Here is a 22,008-nt window from a genome sequence, read left to right as displayed (position 1 = left end):
TCATTTTGGATTGGAGGGGGCCGTATTTTAGTAGTAAATCTCTATTTATTAGACTAGTTAACATAGTGACTTATGGTAGTATTTCATTTCATATTTTTTTTATATTATCTACTACTAGTAGTTTAAGTAAGGAGGAGCTCTAACCAGTAGTGCGAAAGTAAATATAGAAGAGTGTTGCTTTTGCGAGGACGGCCGATGCACGTACTTCACGACCAATGTCTTATTCTCACTGAGAACGTGAAGTGATTGTTGCACGATTAGTGGAATTATTTTGTCGCTGAGCTCCGATGGGGTAACCAAGTGTTTCAGCGTGGTTTTTGCATGCGTCGACTGCTTTTTGAGCACATCGCTTATACATTGACTGAACGTGATGAGCATTTCTAGCAGCCCTCCCGACATCTCAACAAGTATACACAATCGGATAATCAAGCATACTTGATTGTCCGTCTGGCAACACGATACCGAATCTAACTTTCATAAATTTGTTCACCATACATTACATTACTAATAATGTGAGTTCCACTCTCAATTAACATTAGTTCAACTAGTAGTACTATTTATGTATACTCATATTCATTAATTTTGTGTAAAAATCCGTAAGGAATCAGATTACACAAAATCCTGCAAACAAACATGACCTATATGTATTTTTAGGGGAAGAATGAAGTATATAATATAGTACTACTCTCTTCGTTCAACGTTACTTGAGTAATATTTTGTTTTTTGCATTTGTTTTAAAAAAATCATACTAATAAAGTATTAGTTAAAATAAAGAGATAATAAAGTAAAAATGAGAATAATGTAAAGGAGAATCTTCTGGTGCATATTCTCACTCTTAATTTTATTAGTAATAATTTTTTTAAAATAAGTGATTGTGGAGAACTAGTATACATTATTATTTGAATGACCTTATTATGTGTAAAAAGCTTCCCTTTAAAAAACAGCTAGCAAAAATTAGAATAGATAGTCTTTTAAAGATAAGGTCCTTGGCGCCTCCCTGCTTGCCGAACTTTTTAAATGGCAGTCGCCGCCGCAAACTGTTGTTTCTTTGCGGCCGCATTCACCGGCCGTTCCGCCACCCACCGCCTATTCTACACTTTGCGTACACCTAACTACTTATATAGTGCCTCCTACAATCAGAATCCAGTTCCAGTTAAAGGAAAACCTAAGAAATCACCCGCCAATTACCCCATTGAGGTATAAGCTACACACCAAAACCTTAATTCTCTTCAATGCTTCTGTATTAAGTTTGATGTATATGCTTTTCTCAACTGAGGATTTATCGTTTTTGTTATTGGAGTATTTTTTTATTCTAGACTCTAGTAATTGTTTAATTTACTGAGTCATATCCTGCTATCTTTCTTTGTCATTTGTTTTTTAGGTTTTCGGTGATTAGAAGCTAATATGCATCTTCCCACTATGCGATGGAGGCTATTCATAGTTTTTTGTTTTTTCCTGGAAAATGATTATTCATAATTGTTTTACGTAATAATGTTGAATATATTGTATAGCCTTTCTTTGGAGCAAGAGATTATCTTTGAATGGAACCATTAGCTCATGTATTTTGATCTTCATTTATCACACAGAAGTTGTCACGGAGATCAAAAGATGAGAAAACCTTTTCAAACTCTGACGGTAGTAGTGGTAGGACTAAAAATGAACGATCCCAATCAACAACGCCTAAAAGAGTTGGTGTAGAAAAGAAAGGAAGCCAGGGATTTCTGGCTGACTTGGACGAGCAAAAGGTACTAAAGCATCCTTGATAAAATCTGCTTGTTCATTTTTTTTATTTAACTCATCGCAGTGCTCAAGTTTCTCTTGATTGGGGTGGACTTTTCGAGATGAATAGTGTCCGTGCCATTGGTGTGAAATTCTATTTGGAGGATAAAGAGTCTGTCCATGTTGTTATGTTTTTACATAAATAATAAGTAGATAAGAGGTGGGAGCTAACGTGAATAATGTTATTATAAATGCTAGAATGCTTAAACTTTACTATTATATGGGACATAATCCCCTATGGGTGACAATCTTTTTTTCAGAATATTCAGTATATGGAGAACCTCTCTTAATGATCTTAAATTACATCATTATCATGAATAGCAATATCTTATCTATAAAATGAACATGTCGGTATACCTTGAATGGTATAACACAGGTATCTTGCCCATTGATGGTCTTGAGATGATGATATAAATAGTTAGTTGGTCATCTCATCTCTCCATAGCATAACCATATAACATTTAGTTATATTTTTAATTCATGGCTATAGCAAAAATGTCGTCTATGTCATTCATATTTTGGCCTGCATGCTTTAGATTAAATGGCTATAACCGTGTTATGATTTAATGCAAAACATATTTTTATATGTAAATCTATTTATTTCTCCAGGGTTACTCACTTAGTTTCTAGGTATCTCTACTCTGTAGCTAACTTCCACTGATTTTTCTCCCCAATGCTCACCACATATATTTCACAGGTGGATACAAGTGATATTCAGGATGCTTCTTTCCTTAATGCTGTCGTGAAGGTGAATAACTGGAATTTTAGATATGGTTAGCAAAATTAGAAATTATTTTTTGCTTCCTTTTCATACAATCAGTTTTATTTGTTTTTCTTGTTTTTCATATAAGAAAGATCAACAGGAGATCCACTGAGGACACCCATTTTGTGTGGTTGCTTTAATTTTGGTGTGATTATTATTGTTCATCCAATCTTTTATGATACTTTAGGTGAGCAAATGAACTTTATTTAATTTTCTGAACTGCCATACACTATATTTATTGAATATTGTATCAAATGACAATTTGGCTTTCCATGAATGAAAGAGTTATCTATTATGCTCACATTCTTATTTCCATCCTAATGTTTTTAGCCAAGTTATTATGGCGTAGTGCGTAATGCTACTTTGCCGACATATTATCAAGAATATACACTGCCTTTTTGCTCTGCATCACGACACTTAATTTTGCTGCCAGGACAAGATGCTATATTTTACTTATAATCTTGTAAAGTTTCACAGAGAGACTCATGAACAGTGACCAGTAACTAAATCCAATTGAATTTAGTAATTTTTCCTCTAATAAACAAGTTTAAGTGCTCGTACATCCATGGAGTGCTAATAATGATGGTATTAGCAACATAGACATTGCAGATGAGGTTAATCACCATTTATGTGATGCCTGAAAAAGTTTATTGTTTTTATACTTAATTAGTTGGTGATAATTATGCTTATTTGCTCATATAGGTCTGTGGAAATTATATATCTGTGAAGTGATTGGTGCTCAATTCTTTTTTGTTTCTTTCTAATCTCCAACAGTTATACATTAGTACACTACATAAACCTTTTTCTCATTGAAAACTGTACACATGGGCCACTCACCCCCATAAAAAGCCTTATAAGAGGAGATGATTACCCTAACTTATATAGAAGAGATATGATCATTACCATGTTGATGTAAGAAACATGGGTCTCAACAAAAACGATAGTTTTGCATTTGTTGGTCAATGTTAGTTTCCTGTTCTTCCTTGGTACTAATTTTGGCATATTCTCAAACGAGCTCAATATAGAAGTATAGAACTTCTGCTGAAACTTTTTAAGTTTTTTTTTTCTTTCAGATGTACATGTTCTAAATTTTAAAATAATTTTGGATTTTTTTGCTAATTCTTTGTTTCTTTCCCTTCATAGGTTTACTGCACTCACACTGAACCAGACTATTCCCTTCCTTGGCAGAAACAAAAACAGTACACGAGTACAGGAAGGCATGACCGAGCTACCATTTATATGTCAACTTTTAAGAATATGTTATTTTGACTGAATCTTGATGAAAATATTTCTGGGTGGTATTCTTTGTGATTCTTTCCAAATAAAATTGAAAGAAGAGTTAAGAAAAAGAAGAAAATAGTTTCACCTCATGAATATTGTTTTCCTATGTAGTGCTTTCATGATTGGGGATGGGAAGCTGTTGACAAATGCCCACTGTGTCGAGTATAATACACAGGTTCTCTCTGAATATTTAATGCCTTCCCTTTTATTGTTTATATACAAGTTGCTTAATATAACAAACTTGTTGTACTAAGTGGATATATATTGGCCCTCTTTTTTATTTGCTCTAGTTCAATATTCAAATTCTTGTTGACAAAATCAGCTTAGGGTCTTTTTAACTCGAACTACCTCATGTATGGACCTAGTCATTTCACAAATTGTGTTGCAATGTTGCATGTGTTTGGACATGATCTTTTTATGATGTTTAATACTCCCTTCGTCCGTGAAAAGTATGAACATTTTCTTATTAGTCCGTCCCGGAAAAGTATGAACTTTCTAATTTTGGAATAATTAAACTACACAATACCCCTACACATCATTTTATTTACAACTTATACCATTACACTAACTACTAATGATGTGGAGTCTACTCTCCACTAACACCACTTACACTACCCTTTATCTCTCTCTCTCTCACTTTACCAATTATACATTAAAACGCATGCCGAACCAAATGTTCACACTTTTCAAGGACGGAAGGTTCTTTATGTTCATTATTACTGATATCTAGTTACTGCTAACTTACATATTTCCAGTACTATTTGAAAATTCTTTAGTCCCTAGTTAATTGGTTTAAGCTTGAGAATTGGAAATCAAGCATTTATTCTGTCCAAGCTGTATTATGTCTTTACTTGCACTATAGGTTTGCTTCAGTTATATGTTTAATTTTTATCGTAATGCAGGTCAAAGTAAAAAGAAGAGGGGACGATACAAAGTATATTGCCAAGGTAGCCTTCTTTGGAATTGAATCACCCAGTCTCAATTGTACTGTTTTTTTACCCTTTCAAGTTGCATTGTTCTCTGTAATAGTAAATCTGAATAATACTTGACGGTTGTCAGACGGGTATATATTATGCACCCACCAAGCAGTAAATGCATAAGTAACGAATTGTTAGATGTTGATATGCTATCTGATATTTTGGCACTATTGTTTGATGCAACAAATATCCCATCTCAATATGTTGATAATAATGAAGGTGTTTTGTGCCCTCTATTCTGATTGTAAAGCTTTAAGTTGATAACAGAAACGGTTAGGGCAACTAGTAGGTACCAAAAGCTCATTAAGAAGTAGAAAGGTTACAAAGAGGATAAGGAAAAATGACAAAAATAAGGGAAAAAGTATGGAAATGGAGGACTTACATATCGTTTCTTGAGCAATAGAAAAATGATCCTCTTTATATCTTGGAGATTTTATACCTGTAACTGCTTTATCCAGCTACTGCATTCATGTTCTTTTATCTCTCTCTCTCACAACTTTTGCATCCTGAATTTCTTGTGTGGTAATTGGTAAAGGTATAGAGCTGAATTTACTAATAGTAAATGCTAATATGTTTCAAGATTTTTTTAGAATCCTTGATTTTCCATGGGCCGATGCTATTTTTTTTTGTGTTTCTTGCATAATTTACTCTGTTTTTTGGGTCTGGGTGAGAAAACTAAGAAGTTCATGTTCGATCTTTGATTATGTCAGTTCACCTTCCTCTGTAATGATTTCAGGTTCTAACGCGAGGTGTAGAATGTGATTTAGCTCTTCTTTTAGTTGAAAGCAAGGAATTCTGGGAAGGCACTGAGCCATTGCAATTCGGACGCTTACCCAATTTACAGGTTTGCCTTCTCTGCTTTCTGGCAAGGAAACTTAAATGTTCTACCGTTTTCTTCTAGGTATGCAGGGATGTTTGATTGAATATCAACTCTCTTGCATAGTGCTCTTTTACTTTTTTGATTCCACCTGTTTACGGCACGGAAGCTATAGCATAACTTATCAAATAGAAGAAATTTACTATTTCCATATGTTTTCTGATTGGAGTTTTTCATCATTCTTATTTCATTAGAATAGAGTAATATAAATTGACTCACCAAGAAAGACTACAAATTGGCATTGTGCTGGTTAGCATATCATCTCATCTCATCTAATACACTGACGTTCCATAATTTTTCTTATTTTCTGATGCATCTCTAAGTACTTTCCTTTCCACTTTTAAAGAATACATGAATGCCCTGCTTTTGTGAAGGGTGAAAAGGGAGAATAATACTTAGTGTTTGCTGCTGTGATTTTATCCTGTTTTTATAAGGATATGTGCTACTTTGTGATGTGAAAAGAGCTGGTCTGCTGTGGGCGGCCTAGTGTCCTTGTACTGATATAAAATAAATTCCTTCATAATTTAATTTTTCATTTTTTTGAAATTATCCATGTCCATTTTGTGTCTGTCAAAAGCTGATATCATAAACCTAACTTATTGCCTGGTCGTTGAGCTGTAGATTGCATTTGTTTCATTAAATTTCCTATTTTTATATAAATTGATCTCACCATCATAAGTGAATTTGCAGGATTCCGTGACTGTTGTGGGATATCCTCTTGGAGGAGAAACCATATCAGTGTCCAAGGGTGTGGTATCGAGAATTGAGGTTAGTTCACTCTTACACTCTCATATTTGAAACTAATTCACATGAAAGCCATCGACTGAATATTTTATGGCGTTGGCCAATATTTTGATAGTAACTTCAAGATTTGCTGGCTATATTCTGCTGCTGTTTGATGCTCTAACTATCTCACTCCTATACATGGGGTTATATGCCACTACTCAAGCCATTTAGTGAAATCACTTGTGTAGAGAAGCTCCTACTTGTTACATCGATATGTTTACAAGAGTATTTTGTTTTTATTTTCGAACTCCACTTGGTCAACTGCACAAACACATTTTCTGACTCCACAATCTTAATGGGAACATTAGGAAAGGACAAAGAGAATAATCAGCCATATCAAAATCGATAGTTGTGATTCTTGTATTAATCTCATGCACATGCAGTTAAGACCACTAGCTGCTTGTCATGTACTTTCAGGTAACCTCATACGCCCATGGATCTTCTGACTTGCTAGGAATTCAAATTGATGCTGCAATAAATCCTGGTTAGTTTATCCTTGATTTTTGGTGGATCTATTTGCTTTGAAGCCAGATATTCTGTCTATCAATTTGCTCTTACACAAGCATTAACTTCCATTTTTATGTATTTTCCTATATTTTGTGCCTTTACTTATGCTAAGAAGTTTTTAGGTAACAGTGGTGGTCCTGCATTCAATGACCTAGGGGAATGCATTGGGGTGGCCTTTCAGGTGTGTCATTACAAAATGTTTTGGTAGCCTTCTGCTCATCTAAGTTATGCAGTTTTTTTATAGGACTGTTTTCTGCTGTACAATGTGAAAAATAGTTTGCCTACAGAACTTGTGGCATCTTTAATGGTCCAGGTTTAAACACCCAATGACCCAATGTCTTCTTGGCAATGATCAGGAAAAGATTTTGTTATATATACTGGGGATCTTTCCCTTACATACAGTTCTTAATCAATGTCAGTTCTTTTCATTTAAATATACTCAGAATGCCTCTCCTTTAGGTATACAGATCCGATGAGGTGGAGAATATTGGCTATGTCATTCCAACGACAGTTGTTTCTCATTTTCTTGAAGACTATGAGAGGAATGGGAAATACACGGGTGAGTTCTACTTTCTTGTTAACTGATAATTTTGGGTGAATACCCAGGCTTTAGTTCCTCTCACCCTAGCTCTTATTTTTAACCAATACAATTCCATAAGAATGTGCCGTGCAAAGTAATTGCTAAAACACTATAAATGAAAGCATGCGTTTTATTGCAAACTCATCTGGGTTTTTCTTCAATCAGCAAATTATAGATGTTACTCGAAAAACACTTTATATGCTTGTCTCTTTTGAATGGAGCTACTCTTCTTGTAAAGGTATTCTTAACTCTTGTAATCTTGCCACATGTTCTCAGGTTTTCCTTGTCTTGGTGTGTTATTGCAAAAATTGGAGAATCCAGCTTTGCGTGCGTGCTTAAATGTGCCATCTAATGAGGTATTTCTCTTTTATGAACTGGACAAGAATCATTGGAATAGTTTGTCTAGCACCTTGTTTTGTTCTTTCTAGTTTGCATACTACTCTCTAATGTGGAATATTCTTGTTGCTTTACTTCATTTCATGTTATTATACCAAGAGATATGTACTTCGTCCGTATCTCATACCTTTATGATCCATAATGGGTTATCTCAAGGATTGTGATGATGGATTGAGATCTTTGGTAGTTAGAGTAGTTTGACTATATTTAATTAATACCAAGAGCAACCTTATGGTTGAGAGTTTCTTTGGCATACAATTGCATGCAAATGCTTTCGGATGTATAATCTAGAGAAGGTAGTAGTTGTGTGCATTATTCACAAAAAATGACTCTCTGAAGTATAATCTAAGCAGCAAGTTCTGTTCTTCTTGTTGGAAGAACTCTCCTTAATTTTCCTGAAGACAAATCTTTTTACTTGCCTCCTTATCCTCTTTATTCTTTGCTATTGTTTCGTCTTTATATTCCTCTCTTTTATCAAGTGATAATTGTTACTTATTACCATGGGCTCTGGCCGAAACAATACTGGGATTATATACTAGATTTGAGGTCATCTTTGGGAATTCTTTTGAAAGTGAAACTTAATTAGATCCTTCATTTAAGGCCTGGTGGAGTGATTTTGCTTTGCCTCCAATGACAATCAGTTACAAATAGCTAGATTGGTTTTCATGCTATTGTTGTAAAGTATAAGTCTCTCCTGATAATTCTCAACATGTCACTTCAGGGAGTGCTAGTAAGGAAAGTTGAACCAACTTCCCATGCCAGTCATGTGTTGAAGGAGGTACATCTAGCTCCCAGATTTCTGTTGTCATGATTTTGTTTGCTCTTGCTAGTTATTTGGCATTCTGTATTTCTTTTCATATTTCGTCCTTCAACATGAGTGTTTTAAAGTACTTTCAAATCGAACAGTAACTTTACCAGTTCTAAGCAGTTTTAATCATTCTCATTTTTGTTGTTTATTCTGCTATTTCTGCAAAAATAGTCAACACATCCTTTCACTCAAAATTTAACTTGCTTCTTTGTAAAATAAGTAATAATTTGTTTCAATTTTCAAATTTGCAAATATATCTCGAAACACTATGTTAAGAAAATAAGCTTCTTGGTGCCTTAAAGGGATTGGATACTTGAATTTCTATTTGGGGAAAACATCTGGACAAATTCTTAAATTTCTTGGATGATGGTTGGACTATTTACCCCTCGTCTTACTGCAGAATATATGCAAAGTTCTACTACCTCCATCCACAAAATTAGACCCATTTCTAAATATGGAAAGTTTTAACATTAAAATACTACTAATAATGTGGACACAATCCACTAACACTATGTCTATTTTTGGTGGACGGAGGTAGTATTATTTAGAATCAGGCCTGTTGCTGAAAACTTAAAAAACTAAATACTCAGTGAGGTAGGTTAGTTATGAAACAACTTAATTTTCCAGTAAAATTTTGTGAAAAATATACTTATCCATCTGAAGTGCAAGCAGTTTTGGACTTTTCAATCTAATTCTTTTTACTGTACCATTTTCGCCTAAACTACATGCTTTTGCACTTTACCATCTTGAGTATAAAATAATACTATTAAGAAACAACTGCATGCCCAGTTGCCACAACCCAAAATTGGAGGGGTAAAAGATTCATTCTCGACATATATATTTGCTGCTTATTCCTCAGTAGACAGCTGTGAACAATGATAAATTTGAGTTGCCTTGCAAATCAATTAATAATTATCAATTGATTTTTTTGTTGTCTTCCAAGGGGGATGTCATAGTGAGCTTCAACAATGTTCGTGTTGGATGTGAAGGAACTGTACCGTTTCGACCATCTGAGCGCATTGCATTTCGCTATCTTATCAGTCAAAAGTAAAATTTATTTTCTGTAAATTCATACTACAAACTGCATATATCTACTTTTATTGCACAGCCAGTGTTATTTTAATTTGATATCAGTAGAGAGAGACTATCAGTTTTAGTTCGTAAGATGCAACTTCCTGTTCAGATGAGTGCTGTTTCTCAATGCCCATATGATTTTGAAGTGCTTTCACTGTCTGGTTGTCTTCTGCATATAATTGATATTAGAACTATAATTCCAAGCTCTACTTTGAACTTACAACTTTTTTGAACTCCCAACTGTTGTTCCAAGTTCCAACTGCTTTTTTGTAGTGTGATCATCTGAAGAAGCTCATGCTTCATTCGATCTCAACTAAGATCTCTCATTATTTACAATTTCATTCTAGAAAACGCACTCCTCAAATCTAATGAACGATCAACACAGTACTTTCTGTTTTATACTAGTATTGAGCTAATACTGTTGCCCCTGATACTAATGCTCAATTTCAGGTTTACCGGTGATGTAGCAGAACTTGGCATTATTAGGGGAGGACAGTCAATGCAAGTCCAAGTGACCTTGGATACCCGAGTGCACTTGGTAACTGAAATGTCTCTCCAATGGGTTGAACTTTTCAATTCTTGTAAAATGGCTTGAAATTCATTCAGTATAACTTGTCTTTCAATTATCATTAACCTGAAGGTTCCATATCACATTGAGGGTGATCATCCTTCATACTTGATAATTGCTGGTTTGGTGTTCACGCCTCTTTCAGAACCCCTGATAGCGTATGTTTATCGGAGTTGTTGCAATTATTCAACTGAATCCTTATTAGCTGTTACACTGCTAATCTCATTCATCCTTAGCTAATTTATTTTGTTCTGACAGGGAAGAATGTGAAGATAGCATAGGGGTAATTTCCTTTTTCTTTTTTTTGGTATTGTTTCCTTGCTAAAAGTATACTTAACTAGTAGTATTTCTCAAGTTAGGTTGCTGAGCCGCTGCTTTGTTTTTCCAGCTGAAATTGTTGACAAAGGCCCGGTACTCCATGCCAAGGTTCAGAGGAGAACAGATTGTGATCCTATCACAGGTAGAAGCAGGCTTGTCAGTTGTCACCCAAAAATTTCTCTCTTGTAACCTTATTGGTTGTTCTCTTATTAAAAAAATGTTGCGACTAAAGCTATGCATCATACAAGTCTACCCAACAAAAGAAATGTGCTTTCCATAATACACTTATTCTATAACTTTGTACAGGTTCTGGCAAACGATGAAAACATTGGATATGAAGATATGAGCAATGAGCAGGTAAGTTAATTGTCAGATGTATCAGAGAGATTTCATGCGTTATTAAGCATTTTCTGCCATTTGCGGGTTTAAACTTATGTTGAGAAACTATGACAGGTTTTGAAGTTAAATGGAACATGGATAAAAAATATTCACCACCTTACTCATCTAGTTGATTGTATGTGTTCCTAATCCTCATTTGCTTTAAGACTATTCCACGGCATCCCCTAACAACTGGAGAATTTGATCAGCTTGCAAGGACAAATATCTGGTGTTCGAGTTTGAAGACAACTTTTTGGTTGTCTTGGAGAGGGAATCAGTTTTGGCTGCTTCGAAGAGCATACTAAAAGGCTACGGAATTCCATCAGAAAGATCTGACGATCTCTTAGCTCCATACGTAGATCCAGTGGGACAAAACGATGAACGCAAGGTTGGTGATTCAGCCGTTTCAGATTCAGAGATCGGTAACAATGAGCTGCATTGGGCGTAAGCATTTTTCTCCTATTTTTGGTGTTATGTTACCATATCACTGTTACATTTTCATAAGTTGCTCATACATCACAAGAAAATTTTGTGCAACGGCTTTAGTTTAGTTGTTTATTGAGTGCGTGTAGTCTGATGTGGCTGTAGATATAGATTTAGTTAAAGGAGACCTTTTTTACACATGATAATCAGCACATTATTCATTCATCGATCATATATTTTTAGATACATGTTTCCAACTATTGTGATTGAAATAAAAATATAATAATTCAAATACTACTCATGACAATCAATTAACAAACCTTAATCTTCAGACTTTTGCTCGTATCCAATGTACCAACATCTTTGAGAGAAAATGCCCCTCTTTAGGCTTTGATTTTTCATAGTTAAATCTGCATAGAGAATTACCGTTCAAATTTGAGGGAGCTATACAATCCTTTTGAATGTTTACTATAATCAAAATTCTTTGGCCAAAAATTCTGCTGAGGTGCCTACAAATTAACAGGTAGACTACTTAGGGCATCCGCAGTGGTGCGGATGTCCCGGCGGACATCTCAAAAACACCTCCTGTCACGTCATACGGACTTCCCACTGCGGATGCCACGTCATATGGACATCCCACTGCATAATGGCGGATATCCCGACGGACTTCCCACATTAAAAAAAATCACAAATTCACCAATTTAACAATTTACGGAAGAAAATTTCAAAACAAATACGGAATAAAAATTTTATTAATTAAAAAAAAGAAAAGTACATTTCACCAAAATAAAAAAATACATTTCAACAATTAAAAACTCCATCAACGACGACCCCTCCGTTGTCATACTTCTTCAATTATATCATTCTGGAGTCGAACATGGGCTTGTTTTTGGCGCATGTCGGCGAATGCACGGACTCGCTCGACATCGTCATGGGGTATCCCCATGGGTACATTGCCAGTGGCCAAGCCTTGGCTTGGACCCAAAGCCGTAGCATCATCGTTGGCCCAATCGGTCAGCGCTGAGCCTTCATCTTCGACAATCATGTTGTGCATGATAATACATGCGTATATGATGTCGGCGATGCTGTCAACATACCACAGCCGTGATGGACCCTTTACTTCCGCCCATCGAGACTGGAGCACACCAAATGCCCGCTCCACATCCTTACGCGCTGCCTCCTGATGTTGCTCAAAGTATATCTTCTTTTCATCCGTTGGACATCTGATCGTCTTCACAAAGACGGGCCACATCGGATATATCTCATCCGCCAAATAATAGCTCATACCGTGCTGAATGCCGTCGGCGATGAAACTGACGGCCAGACCGACGCCCATGCACTGGTCGTTGAAGAGGGGCGACGACTGGAGGACGTTGATGTCGTTGTTAGACCTGGCTACTCCAAAATAGGCATGCCAAATCCACAGCCGGTAGTCAGCTACTGCTTTAAGGATCATCGTGGGATTCTTGGCCTTGAAACCAGTAGTGTACATCCCTTTCCAGGCAGCGGGACAGTTCTTCCATTCCCAGTGCATACAATCTATGCTGCCTAACATCTCCGGAAACCCGTGCGGATTCCCGTGCATATCCAGCAGAGCCTGACAATCTTCGGGGGTAGGCTTCCGAAAATACCTATCCCCGAATATCTCCCTAACGCCCTGACAAAAATACTTCAGGCAGTCGAGGGCAGTAGTCTCGCTGATGTGGAGGTACTCGTCGAACATGTCGGCCGCACCTCCGTATGCCAACTACCTAATTGCGGCAGTGCACTTCTGAATCGGCGTGTGGCCAGGTTTACCAGCCGCATCCTAAAATACTCGTATCGACGCTCCAAAGCGCCCATGATACGCAGAAAGAGCGGACGATGCATCTTAAACCGTCGTCGGAGTAGGTTCTCCCCAAACCGTGGCTCCGGCGCAAAGTAATCATCGTACAACCGACTGTGAGCAGCGAGGTGATCTCGGGGCACTATAGTGCGACGATGGATGGGTCGAGGCACCGCCGGCGCCGCTTGTTCCTCCCTCTCCGCGGCCTCCCGCACACGTGCGTGTATCATCCGCATCATGTGTTTATAATGCCCACCACTACCACTACCACTACCAGACATTAAAGAAATATAAAAGAAATTGAGAGAGAGAGAAACTTGTTAAAACAAGTGGTGCGAATGAAATGAAATGCAACGAGACGTATTTATAGAATTTAAAAAAAAAAATGCAAAAATCGGGAATTCCGTGCCGACGTCCGTGGGAGTCAACGCAATGGCGGACGTCCCGACGGACGTCAGTGGAAAGGCGCGGACATGCGATGTCCGTATCGGACTTCCGTATCCGCTGAACAGTTGCACAATGGTGGACGTCCCGCGCGGACGTCGAGCACGCCTGTCTGACATCCGCTCGGAAGTCCGTCATTGCGGATGCTCTTATAAGGTGTCTCAATGAAATCATAGTCACAAGATGTGGAATCAGTCTAAAAAAATCAATTTTGTGGTCTTTATTTTGTGTTCCAAATTGATTAAAAAATTATGATTACTAGCCAAGAGTAGAATGTGGGCTAAGGACTCATTAAAAAAAATTCTATTGGGCCGCTCCAAAATAGACCAGAAAATCAAGCAATAGGCCCCTTTTTGGGTTGAATTTTCCTTTTTCGTATTATATTTAAACTCTCATTTACCAATAAATGGCAATTAAGTATTGACAAAAATGATAATAAAAGGAGGAACCCAGATACACTCAACAATTTCATTGTTTTTTTATCTCCTTACTAAAAACAAAACACAACATTTTAATCACCAGTGAACAAAACAGACCACGATACTTAATTTTACTATTTTTTGTCCTTTCCATACCCTTTAAAAACTGCAATCTTATTGAAAAAAGTGTCATCTTTTATCCCTTTCAAAAAAACCATATATTTTGAACCCCAACTTCCTTTTCCCTCCATGCAAAACCCACCTCCAAAAAGTGGATCACATGATTCCAAAAATTGAAAGAGCTCAATTATCCTTTCACACTAATATGCTTTCAACATACACAAGATTGTTAGCAGCAGAAAACAGCCATTTAGGAACAGGACAACATTGGCCAATTCACTCTACCATGTGTTTTCATTTATCAAATCTTGTCCATTTCCTTATCATGTGTGTAGCTGTTTCCTCAGATGGACCACCCAATCACCTCCTGCCACCTGTCATTCACACCCCCCCACTCCCACCCACCCCTCATCATCATGATATGATTCAAGACTCCAACAATCATTCACCCATTCATTCATCCAACCCTTGTTCTGCATTTATTTCACTGCCACTTCCTTGCACATAGATAGATCTGCTTATCTTTTCTATCATTAATGGCTGCTTCTTACTACACAACTCAAATTCTTGTTAGTTTAATCACTACCTTTATGGCATTTTCATGTACACTTGTCTCATGTAAGAATGTGCCTGCCTCCACCATTTCTGCTGCACCTGCATTGCTGCCTGACCCCATTTCTCCAACATCTCCGCCTGCGTTATCACCAGATATTTATCCAGTTTTCCCTTCACCGGGTGGCCCAGAGCTTGCTCCAAGTGACTCCTCAGTTCCCTTAATTCCCTCCAGCCCCAGTCCTCCAAATCCTGATGCATTTGCAGCTCAGGGCCCCGGGGCTGCATTTTCACCTTTGGGGATGCTGCCGGATTCTTCCTCACACCGGCCACACGTGGAGGTGGTCTTGTGCTTGGTGGTGGTGCTGTTTGCTTCCTTTTGGGTAAATCCAGCTTTAGTTTATGTTTTGTGATGATCTTCTTATTTCTTAGTCTTTTATCTAAGTATTGAAATACTATGTTTTAATGAGTCATTTGTTTTTTTACTGGTTCTGATGTTTTTTGTAGTTTTGTAGAGAATTTAGGGGTTTATTCTTATGGCTTTCTGAATAATGTTGAATTCATTAATATATTTGTTCTGTTCTTAGCATTCTAAAAGATATTGCAGGCTTTGAATTCATATATAATCACTTACAAAAAATCAAATTTACTACTACAATAATACAAATGATATTGAGTTGTAGAACCGAATGACAATAGTACAATATAATACTTATAATACAATACACACAAAAGAATAAAGAATACAGTTGAAAGTGAACCCCTCAAACACATTGTAGTTCAAACAAATTCCTTAATACTTAGAGAGCAATAACTGGTGGTTTCCCAAATCCATTAAACAATCTCCCAAAGAAATTCTCCTTCATTTTGGTGTATTCAATCCTGCTTTCCTTCTTGGGAGTTTTGTTGCTCAGAAACTCTCTCAACATCACATTCTCTTCTCTAAGCAACTCCATAGCTCGACTTAGCTGCCTTATGACCTCGCGTTTCTCCTCATCCTTCGCCTTGAGCTCCTCTCTCTGCCTCTTGTTCTCCTCCACGAGCCTCGCCACTTCTTCCCTGAGCCTCACGAGTTCCACATCACGGCTTTCACTTGACACGTCTGATCCAACCACTACCTCCTCCTCCTCGTCAGGATCATCGACCTCAGACTCATCTGACTCATCATCCGGCCCACAGGCCTCGGAGTAGCTGTCATAGGCTCCTTCACACAAGCTCGGAGACTTCTCCAGGTGATACTTGGTGAAAGGCAGTGGGGACGATGATGATAGTGATAGAGATGACCATGGTGATGATGGGAGGCGGCTCCCACTCTCCGTCTTCACTAGATCATATCGCTCTGCTAGAGAGCGGTGAGTCCGGTAGAAGTCTTCCACCATGCTGATGAGCTCGGGCCTCTTCCTGTAGTACATCTCAGCGCGCTGCGCGAATGAATCCGCGTCTTCCTCGATCACCTGCAGCATTCTTCTTGTCTTCTCATCTAGCTCTGCACACAACCATCAACAAATGTGAATCTCAATACATTTTTTTTGTTTTCCACATTAAGAATCCAGTTGAACAAAAAGCTATGTTGAATCCACAATAAGAAGATTCCATTGGTATGCACACACCACCAACGGTCAAATGCTGAGATCTAAAGTGAATACATTTCAAAGTCTAAACTCAAACTAGACCTTTTTTTTATTGAAAAGGGGGTTCAAAGGAAACAAAATCATCAGACAAAATAAAGTGACCTGAAAGTGTTGTCTGAAGCCATGGCGATCGATTCGGACTGCCCTTGGTGTGGCTGTCAAACCACCACCAGTGTGATGAATCCTTCTTCTTCGCCTGCTTCGTCGTCATCATCTTCTTCTTCTTCTTCTTCTTACCTTGGAAGATATATGCAGAATGCTTAAATGTTTAGAGAGTTGAAGAATATATCAAATTTTGAAATGCAAAGTAAACAAGACAGGTTGAATTTTGTTGATATAGTTCTGACTAGCCCTGGATTGGGGATATACCAATTAGTATTATGTTTAATTTATCCTAACCTATGTTTTTCAGAAAAATCATTCAAAATAAAACTAAGCTTCTCTTTGTTAGTAAGTACTCCCTAAACAAACACTAAATTTGAAGTTTGGCGAATGGTAAAGTAAGTCGAGGCCAAGTTTGTCCTATTCTAATTCGAAATCTATTCCAGCAAAGTTAAGTAGATGAAAACAAGAAAAAACTGATGAATTGACGCATATATGCATCAGCAAGATTCAACAAGAGAGCAAACAAAACAAAACAAAACAACCACTTTTGTGTATCAAGAAAAACTCATAGAGATTAAGCAGAGGTGGTGGAGCTGACCTTGAGGCGCCTCTTTCTCTTTCCGATGCCCAACAGCTCTCTCTCAAAGTAAAACCAGTGAGAGTGATGAAAAGATGCTGCAATTTAAACTTGGACACATTGTCCTATTTTATTTTATTCTTCACTACTCCAACACAAACTCTCCACGTGTCATGCGGCCTCGGGATTTACAGCGTATGATAAATTCAAATTCGTGGTGCTATTGACGTTTCTACCCCCGTCCCGCACTTATTTCCTTTCTGGGCGTCCCAAGTTATTTGCTCTCTTTCCATTTTTAGTAACAATTTATACCTACAGCCGTAATTGTTGACTTTGTCTATCACTCATTCCTTAATCTCCGTGCCCAAAAGAAAATGTGCGAGTAGTGCGGGACGGAGACAGTATTTGCTAAAACGTCACTGCAGTCCGACTAATTTGTTGTGGGTCAAGAGTGAGATTTCATATTGTAAGTTGTGCTGTACTTTTATTTGACTATATAAACTCGATTTATTTTCCTCTTTCTTCGGCGGTAAAGTGGAGTGGGAGCGTCCGTCCCATACGTATAATTGATAATTCAGATATAATCTAAAACGAATAATCTAACGGTCGAATTGCTTATTTTGGTGATTAGTCACACAAGTTTCCTGATTTAATTTACTACTCTTTTACATAATTGATAATTCAGATATACTCCTTTCTTTTTTAGTTTATTCCATTTTCTATGTATAGAAATAAATCTACTTTCTTCTCTCATCATTACAATATTTAACTATTTCTTTCTTTCAATTTACTTTACCTATATAACAACTCTTCCTAACATCTCGTGTCACTCAAAAGTGTGAACATTTTGAGTGGGACAGGTGGAGTACTACTATAAAAGAAAAGAGTATACTGGTATTAATAACTAATACTTCCCTCGTCCCATAAAAATAGTTTTCTTTTTCTATTTTGGTCTGTCCCACGAAAATGACTCATTTATCTTTTTGGCAAGTCCTTTAACTCTCATAAGGTGGATCTCATTCTCCACTAACAATACTTCAATCGTTTTTCTTTTATATCTACCATACTTTACCAATTTCAAATTAAAATCTGTGTCGTCCCCAAAGTCTCTATTTTTATAGAACGGGGAATTAGTAGGTTATACTCCATTTGTCCACCAATAAGCGTCTCATTTTTCAATTTTTGTCCGTCCACCAATAAATTTTCCATTTACTTTTTTACTATTTTTGGTAACGGACCCCACATTCCATGAATTTTATTTCACTCACATTTCAATATAAAAACTAGTATTCTCTCTGTTCCAAGAAAGTTGAGTCACTTTTTTTTTGCACTCGTTTTGAAAAAATCGTAATAAATAGTAGAGTGAATAAATAGTAGTAAATTAAAGCGAGAATGATGTAGACTCAACTTTACTTTACTATTTAACCACTATAACTATTTATTAGTACGAATTTTTTAAAATGAGTGCAAAAAAAAGTGACCCAACTTTCTTAAGACATAATAAATAATACAACTATTTAAAAGTAGTACCCACCTCCCATTTAAGTTTTCACTCACTTTTAACTATATTTCTAAAATCCGTGCTCATTCAAAATTGGTCTTGTATTGTATTGATAGACGCAGAGAGTATGATTATAGCCACTTTCAAACCCAAACCAAATCTATGCTTCATTCTATATTGTTTACATATCAGCTAGATTGGGAGCTAAGCAACCGACGAGATGAGTCATTATATCTTTCCTAGAATATGTAAAAGTAGACATGCCTAGGTTCATGAACCGCCGGTTCTAGAAAATCTTGAACTGGAATTGGTTTTTCAGCAATTTTTCACGATTCAATTCAGTTTCACGATTTTTAGTGGTTTATCACGGTTCCTTGAACTTGAATCGACCTGCTATTCAAAATATCACGGTTCTAGTCCCATTTTAATTTTGCGGTTCAGGTTCCCCACCGTAACCGGCGGTTCCAGTTTCATGGTTAACCGCCAATTCACTAAACCTTGGCATCTCTATGTTAATGTGAGAGTGAATCAATTGTTTAGAAAGTTGAGGACACTTTTTATAAAGCCTCAAAATTTGGCATATACTTATCACAAGTTCCTTTTCGATTAATCCATTAATACTTGCCACACTTGATTTTTATGTACCGCAATATTTTTTGTTATCCATCTAAAATTCCATTAATTTTATCCCACTTATATTTTATTATAAAACTAGCATTAACGATGCACTTCCTAATTTATTTCATACTATTGTCAATTACTATTAGTAAATTAATATATGAAACAACGTGAGAATGACACATATTCAATTAACTTTTTCAAACTCATATTATTTTAAAATTTTAAAACCTGAGCTGGATCAATTTATGATATTATATGACGGACCGAGTAGGGAGTATGCCAAATATTTAGTTGTTTAAATATAAAACGTTTTTAACTTGTCAAACGAGATTATTGGCGGCGGTTGAGTGAAATCTAACTTTCACAAGACAATCTACACCACTAACTGACCAACTGTTCATGTACAAGTCCATTTATATAGTACAAATACAAATAAGAATCACATAAATTCGTTACCTTTAATTTCCCTACTATTTAAACAAAATTCCCCAACTTATAAAGCTAACAAATTCGCATCACACAATATATTGTGTTGTCGCAGAGCATCCATATTTATAATCCTCAACTTCTGAAATAGACCAGTGTTGTTGTTGGATCTAATTACGGTTTGCTAGTTTTTGGTTAGATTGTTTGCTTTTCCCGGTATTAGAGTATATGGTTTTGGTTAATTAAGTGTAAATTGTTAGCTGAGTATCTATAAAGCTTGCCCTTTTCGAGTTTTTTTTGGAGCTGTGTGTGATAATTATAAGGGGGGTTTTGCTGATTGATTGGAATTGTTGAAGAAAGATAAGATTTTTTGGATAGTGTAATGAGGTCAAGGTGTGATGAGGAGTTTCCATTGAGCTGCTGGGAAAATATGGCAGCGGAGCTGTTGAGGGATGTGCTGATGCGGATTGAGGAATCCGAATCCACGTGGCGTAGGAGAAGCATCGTGGTTGCTTGCGCTGGTGTTTGTAGGAGCTGGAGACAGATAGTGAGACAGACTGTGGGGACTTTGCAACTCTCTGGGAAGCTCACATTTCCCATTTCTCTCAAGCAGGTGCGGTGCAGCTTATAGTAATGCCTATTTTCTTGATTTAGCATGCCAAAATGATTCATAATTTAGTATGGACTACTACCTACTATAATTCAACGTTTACCAGAGGGAATGCAGTGAATTGGTGGATGTATATCATTCAACTCCTCTGTTCTTTCATGCTTGATCTCCTTGAGTCGCATCATGCATCCAGGGAAATTAAACCATTAGTGTTTATGTCGATGATCTAACCCCCCCTTTTGAATGCTGTTGGAAGAATCTGACCCTGCTATTTCTGAATCACATTGATCAAGCTGTTGTCATGCCATACTTCCTAGTGTACCTGGATTACCTTTTGTTGTGATTGATGCAGCCTGGTCCAAGAAGCTCTTGGATTCAATGTTTCATCAAGCGGAATATAGAAATATAGCCTCAGGTAGATGTCATGGTTTATCTTTCAACAGCTTCTAATGATGAGGGGAAGTTCCTACTTGCTGCTCAAAGATGTAGACGTCCAACGTATACAGACTATATGATATCCCTAAAGAGTGATGATGTTTTAAAGGGCAGCAGCAACTACGTTGGCAAGTTAAGGTAAGTCCTACTTCACAAGCCTTTACTGATTTTTGTTTGAGAGGACTTCTCATTTCTACAACGATAGGTCGAATTTTCTGGGGACAAAGTTCACAATCTACGACGCTCAGCCTCCAAGTGGCGCAGCAGCTAGAGTTACTAGATCTCGTTCCACCAGAATGGTTGGAACAAGGCAAGTTTCTCCGAGGGTCCCTGCTGGAAACTATCCCGTTGCCCACGTATCTTACAAGTTGAACGTCTTGGGTTCAAGGTGAGAGATTAACTCCCTTGTTACGTTGAAGACCACACATAATCGTATAGGCATTGAATCTGTATCAATCATTCAATATTGAGATCGTTTGAGTACATGATCCTTATGTGTTTGTTCCCCAGGGGTCCGAGGCGGATGCAGTGTGTCATGGACACAATAGCCGCCTCTTCAGTTGCCCACACAGACACAACTCCTTCCTGCAAACTTGGACCCATTTCTCTGGTCGAAATCAACGCGTATGGATAGCTTAGATCCAGTGACGGGGTTGACAGATGTGGAAGAAGCTCTCGTCTTGAGAAACAAGGCTCCCCGATGGCACGAGCAACTACAGTGCTGGTTGCCTCGGTGAAGAACTTTCAGCTGTTGGGTGGTGATGGTGAGGATGTAATCCTCCAATTTGGGAAAGTGGGAAAGGACACCTTCACCATGGATTACCAATATCCCTTGTCTGCTTTCCAGGCATTTGCCCTTTGTCTCAGCAGCTTCGATACCAAAATAGCGTGCGAATAACTTATCTCATATTGTATCTCATTATTATCTTGATTAAAGAACCGAATACAACTAGTGTATTTAGTTTCAGATGATATAATATTCACAAGGTTCATTCACATTACTTCATTTTCGATTTCAAATCTTTAAACTCTCCATTTTTAACTATTTAGGGAGAGGAATAGGTTTACAACATGGTTGAAAATTCGAAATCTGTATTTCATTAAACAATACCTTCTTTCTCTGACATTACCACAACAAATATTGTGAATCAGTGATCAAGATTCAAACCGAACAAGAGTTTCTTCGGTGAAGAACTCTCAAGATTAATCGCAACACCAAGAAAATAA

The 22,008-nt window shown here is 37.2% G+C and overlaps 3 protein-coding genes and 1 pseudogene across 6 annotated transcripts; 3 read left to right on the top strand and 1 right to left on the bottom strand.

Annotated features, from left to right (window-relative positions):
* Window positions 1-943: 943 nt before the first annotated feature.
* LOC121781275 (protease Do-like 2, chloroplastic) lies at window positions 944-11,747 on the top strand. Of its 2 annotated transcripts, none has more exons than XM_042179023.1 (21): window positions 944-1,197; window positions 1,590-1,745; window positions 2,477-2,527; window positions 3,686-3,759; window positions 3,935-3,998; window positions 4,726-4,770; window positions 5,537-5,644; window positions 6,368-6,445; window positions 6,881-6,947; window positions 7,093-7,151; window positions 7,430-7,529; window positions 7,827-7,906; window positions 8,668-8,724; window positions 9,698-9,801; window positions 10,279-10,366; window positions 10,469-10,554; window positions 10,655-10,679; window positions 10,785-10,856; window positions 11,021-11,071; window positions 11,168-11,228; window positions 11,302-11,747. In XM_042179023.1, the coding sequence occupies exons 1-21, from the start codon at window positions 1,018-1,020 to the stop codon at window positions 11,538-11,540; spliced, it is 1,845 nt and encodes a 614-aa protein (XP_042034957.1). In that variant the 5' UTR covers window positions 944-1,017; the 3' UTR covers window positions 11,541-11,747. The 2 variants fall into 2 exon arrangements, with proteins under 2 accessions (XP_042034957.1, XP_042034951.1); XM_042179017.1 differs by having other exon boundaries at window positions 1,587-1,745.
* Window positions 11,748-14,760: 3,013 nt separating this feature from the next.
* On the top strand, window positions 14,761-15,472 carry LOC121758956 (classical arabinogalactan protein 26-like). The gene has a single exon (XM_042154423.1). The coding sequence runs from the start codon at window positions 14,860-14,862 to the stop codon at window positions 15,286-15,288; it is 429 nt and encodes a 142-aa protein (XP_042010357.1). The 5' UTR covers window positions 14,761-14,859; the 3' UTR covers window positions 15,289-15,472.
* Window positions 15,473-15,552: 80 nt separating this feature from the next.
* Window positions 15,553-17,307, bottom strand: LOC121758944 (protein NETWORKED 3C-like). Of its 3 annotated transcripts, none has more exons than XM_042154392.1 (3): window positions 17,210-17,307; window positions 16,609-16,743; window positions 15,553-16,361 (listed from the first exon to the last, which is right to left on the bottom strand). In XM_042154392.1, the coding sequence occupies exons 2-3, from the start codon at window positions 16,718-16,720 to the stop codon at window positions 15,676-15,678; spliced, it is 798 nt and encodes a 265-aa protein (XP_042010326.1). In that variant the 5' UTR covers window positions 16,721-16,743; window positions 17,210-17,307; the 3' UTR covers window positions 15,553-15,675. The 3 variants fall into 3 exon arrangements, with proteins under 3 accessions (XP_042010326.1, XP_042010335.1, XP_042010344.1); XM_042154401.1 differs by having other exon boundaries at window positions 16,609-16,735; window positions 17,208-17,299; XM_042154410.1 differs by having other exon boundaries at window positions 16,609-16,738; window positions 17,210-17,260.
* Window positions 17,308-19,717: 2,410 nt separating this feature from the next.
* LOC121764241 lies at window positions 19,718-21,777 on the top strand (annotated as a pseudogene).
* Window positions 21,778-22,008: the final 231 nt, after the last annotated feature.

This window comes from Salvia splendens, chromosome 2 (assembly GCF_004379255.2).
Source record: "Salvia splendens isolate huo1 chromosome 2, SspV2, whole genome shotgun sequence".
Lineage (NCBI taxonomy): Eukaryota > Viridiplantae > Streptophyta > Magnoliopsida > Lamiales > Lamiaceae > Salvia > Salvia splendens.
The sequence above is the reverse complement of the archived record's forward strand: the minus strand, read 5'-3'. Positions and strand labels throughout refer to the sequence as shown.

Excerpts from the sequence above, each read along its gene's own strand:
- LOC121758956 (XM_042154423.1), top strand. The coding sequence starts at position 14,860 with ATGGCTGCTTCTTACTACACAACTCAAATTCTTGTTAGTTTAATCACT.
- LOC121758944 (XM_042154392.1), bottom strand. The coding sequence starts at position 16,720 with ATGATGACGACGAAGCAGGCGAAGAAGAAGGATTCATCACACTGGTGG. Across the intron at positions 16,362-16,608 it reads GCTTCAGACAACACTTTCAG|AGCTAGATGAGAAGACAAGA; the intron begins GTCACTTTATTT and ends GGTTGTGTGCAG.
- LOC121781275 (XM_042179017.1), top strand. The coding sequence starts at position 1,018 with ATGGCAGTCGCCGCCGCAAACTGTTGTTTCTTTGCGGCCGCATTCACC. Across the intron at positions 3,760-3,934 it reads CAGTACACGAGTACAGGAAG|TGCTTTCATGATTGGGGATG; the intron begins GCATGACCGAGC and ends TTTCCTATGTAG. Across the intron at positions 7,152-7,429 it reads GCATTGGGGTGGCCTTTCAG|GTATACAGATCCGATGAGGT; the intron begins GTGTGTCATTAC and ends CCTCTCCTTTAG.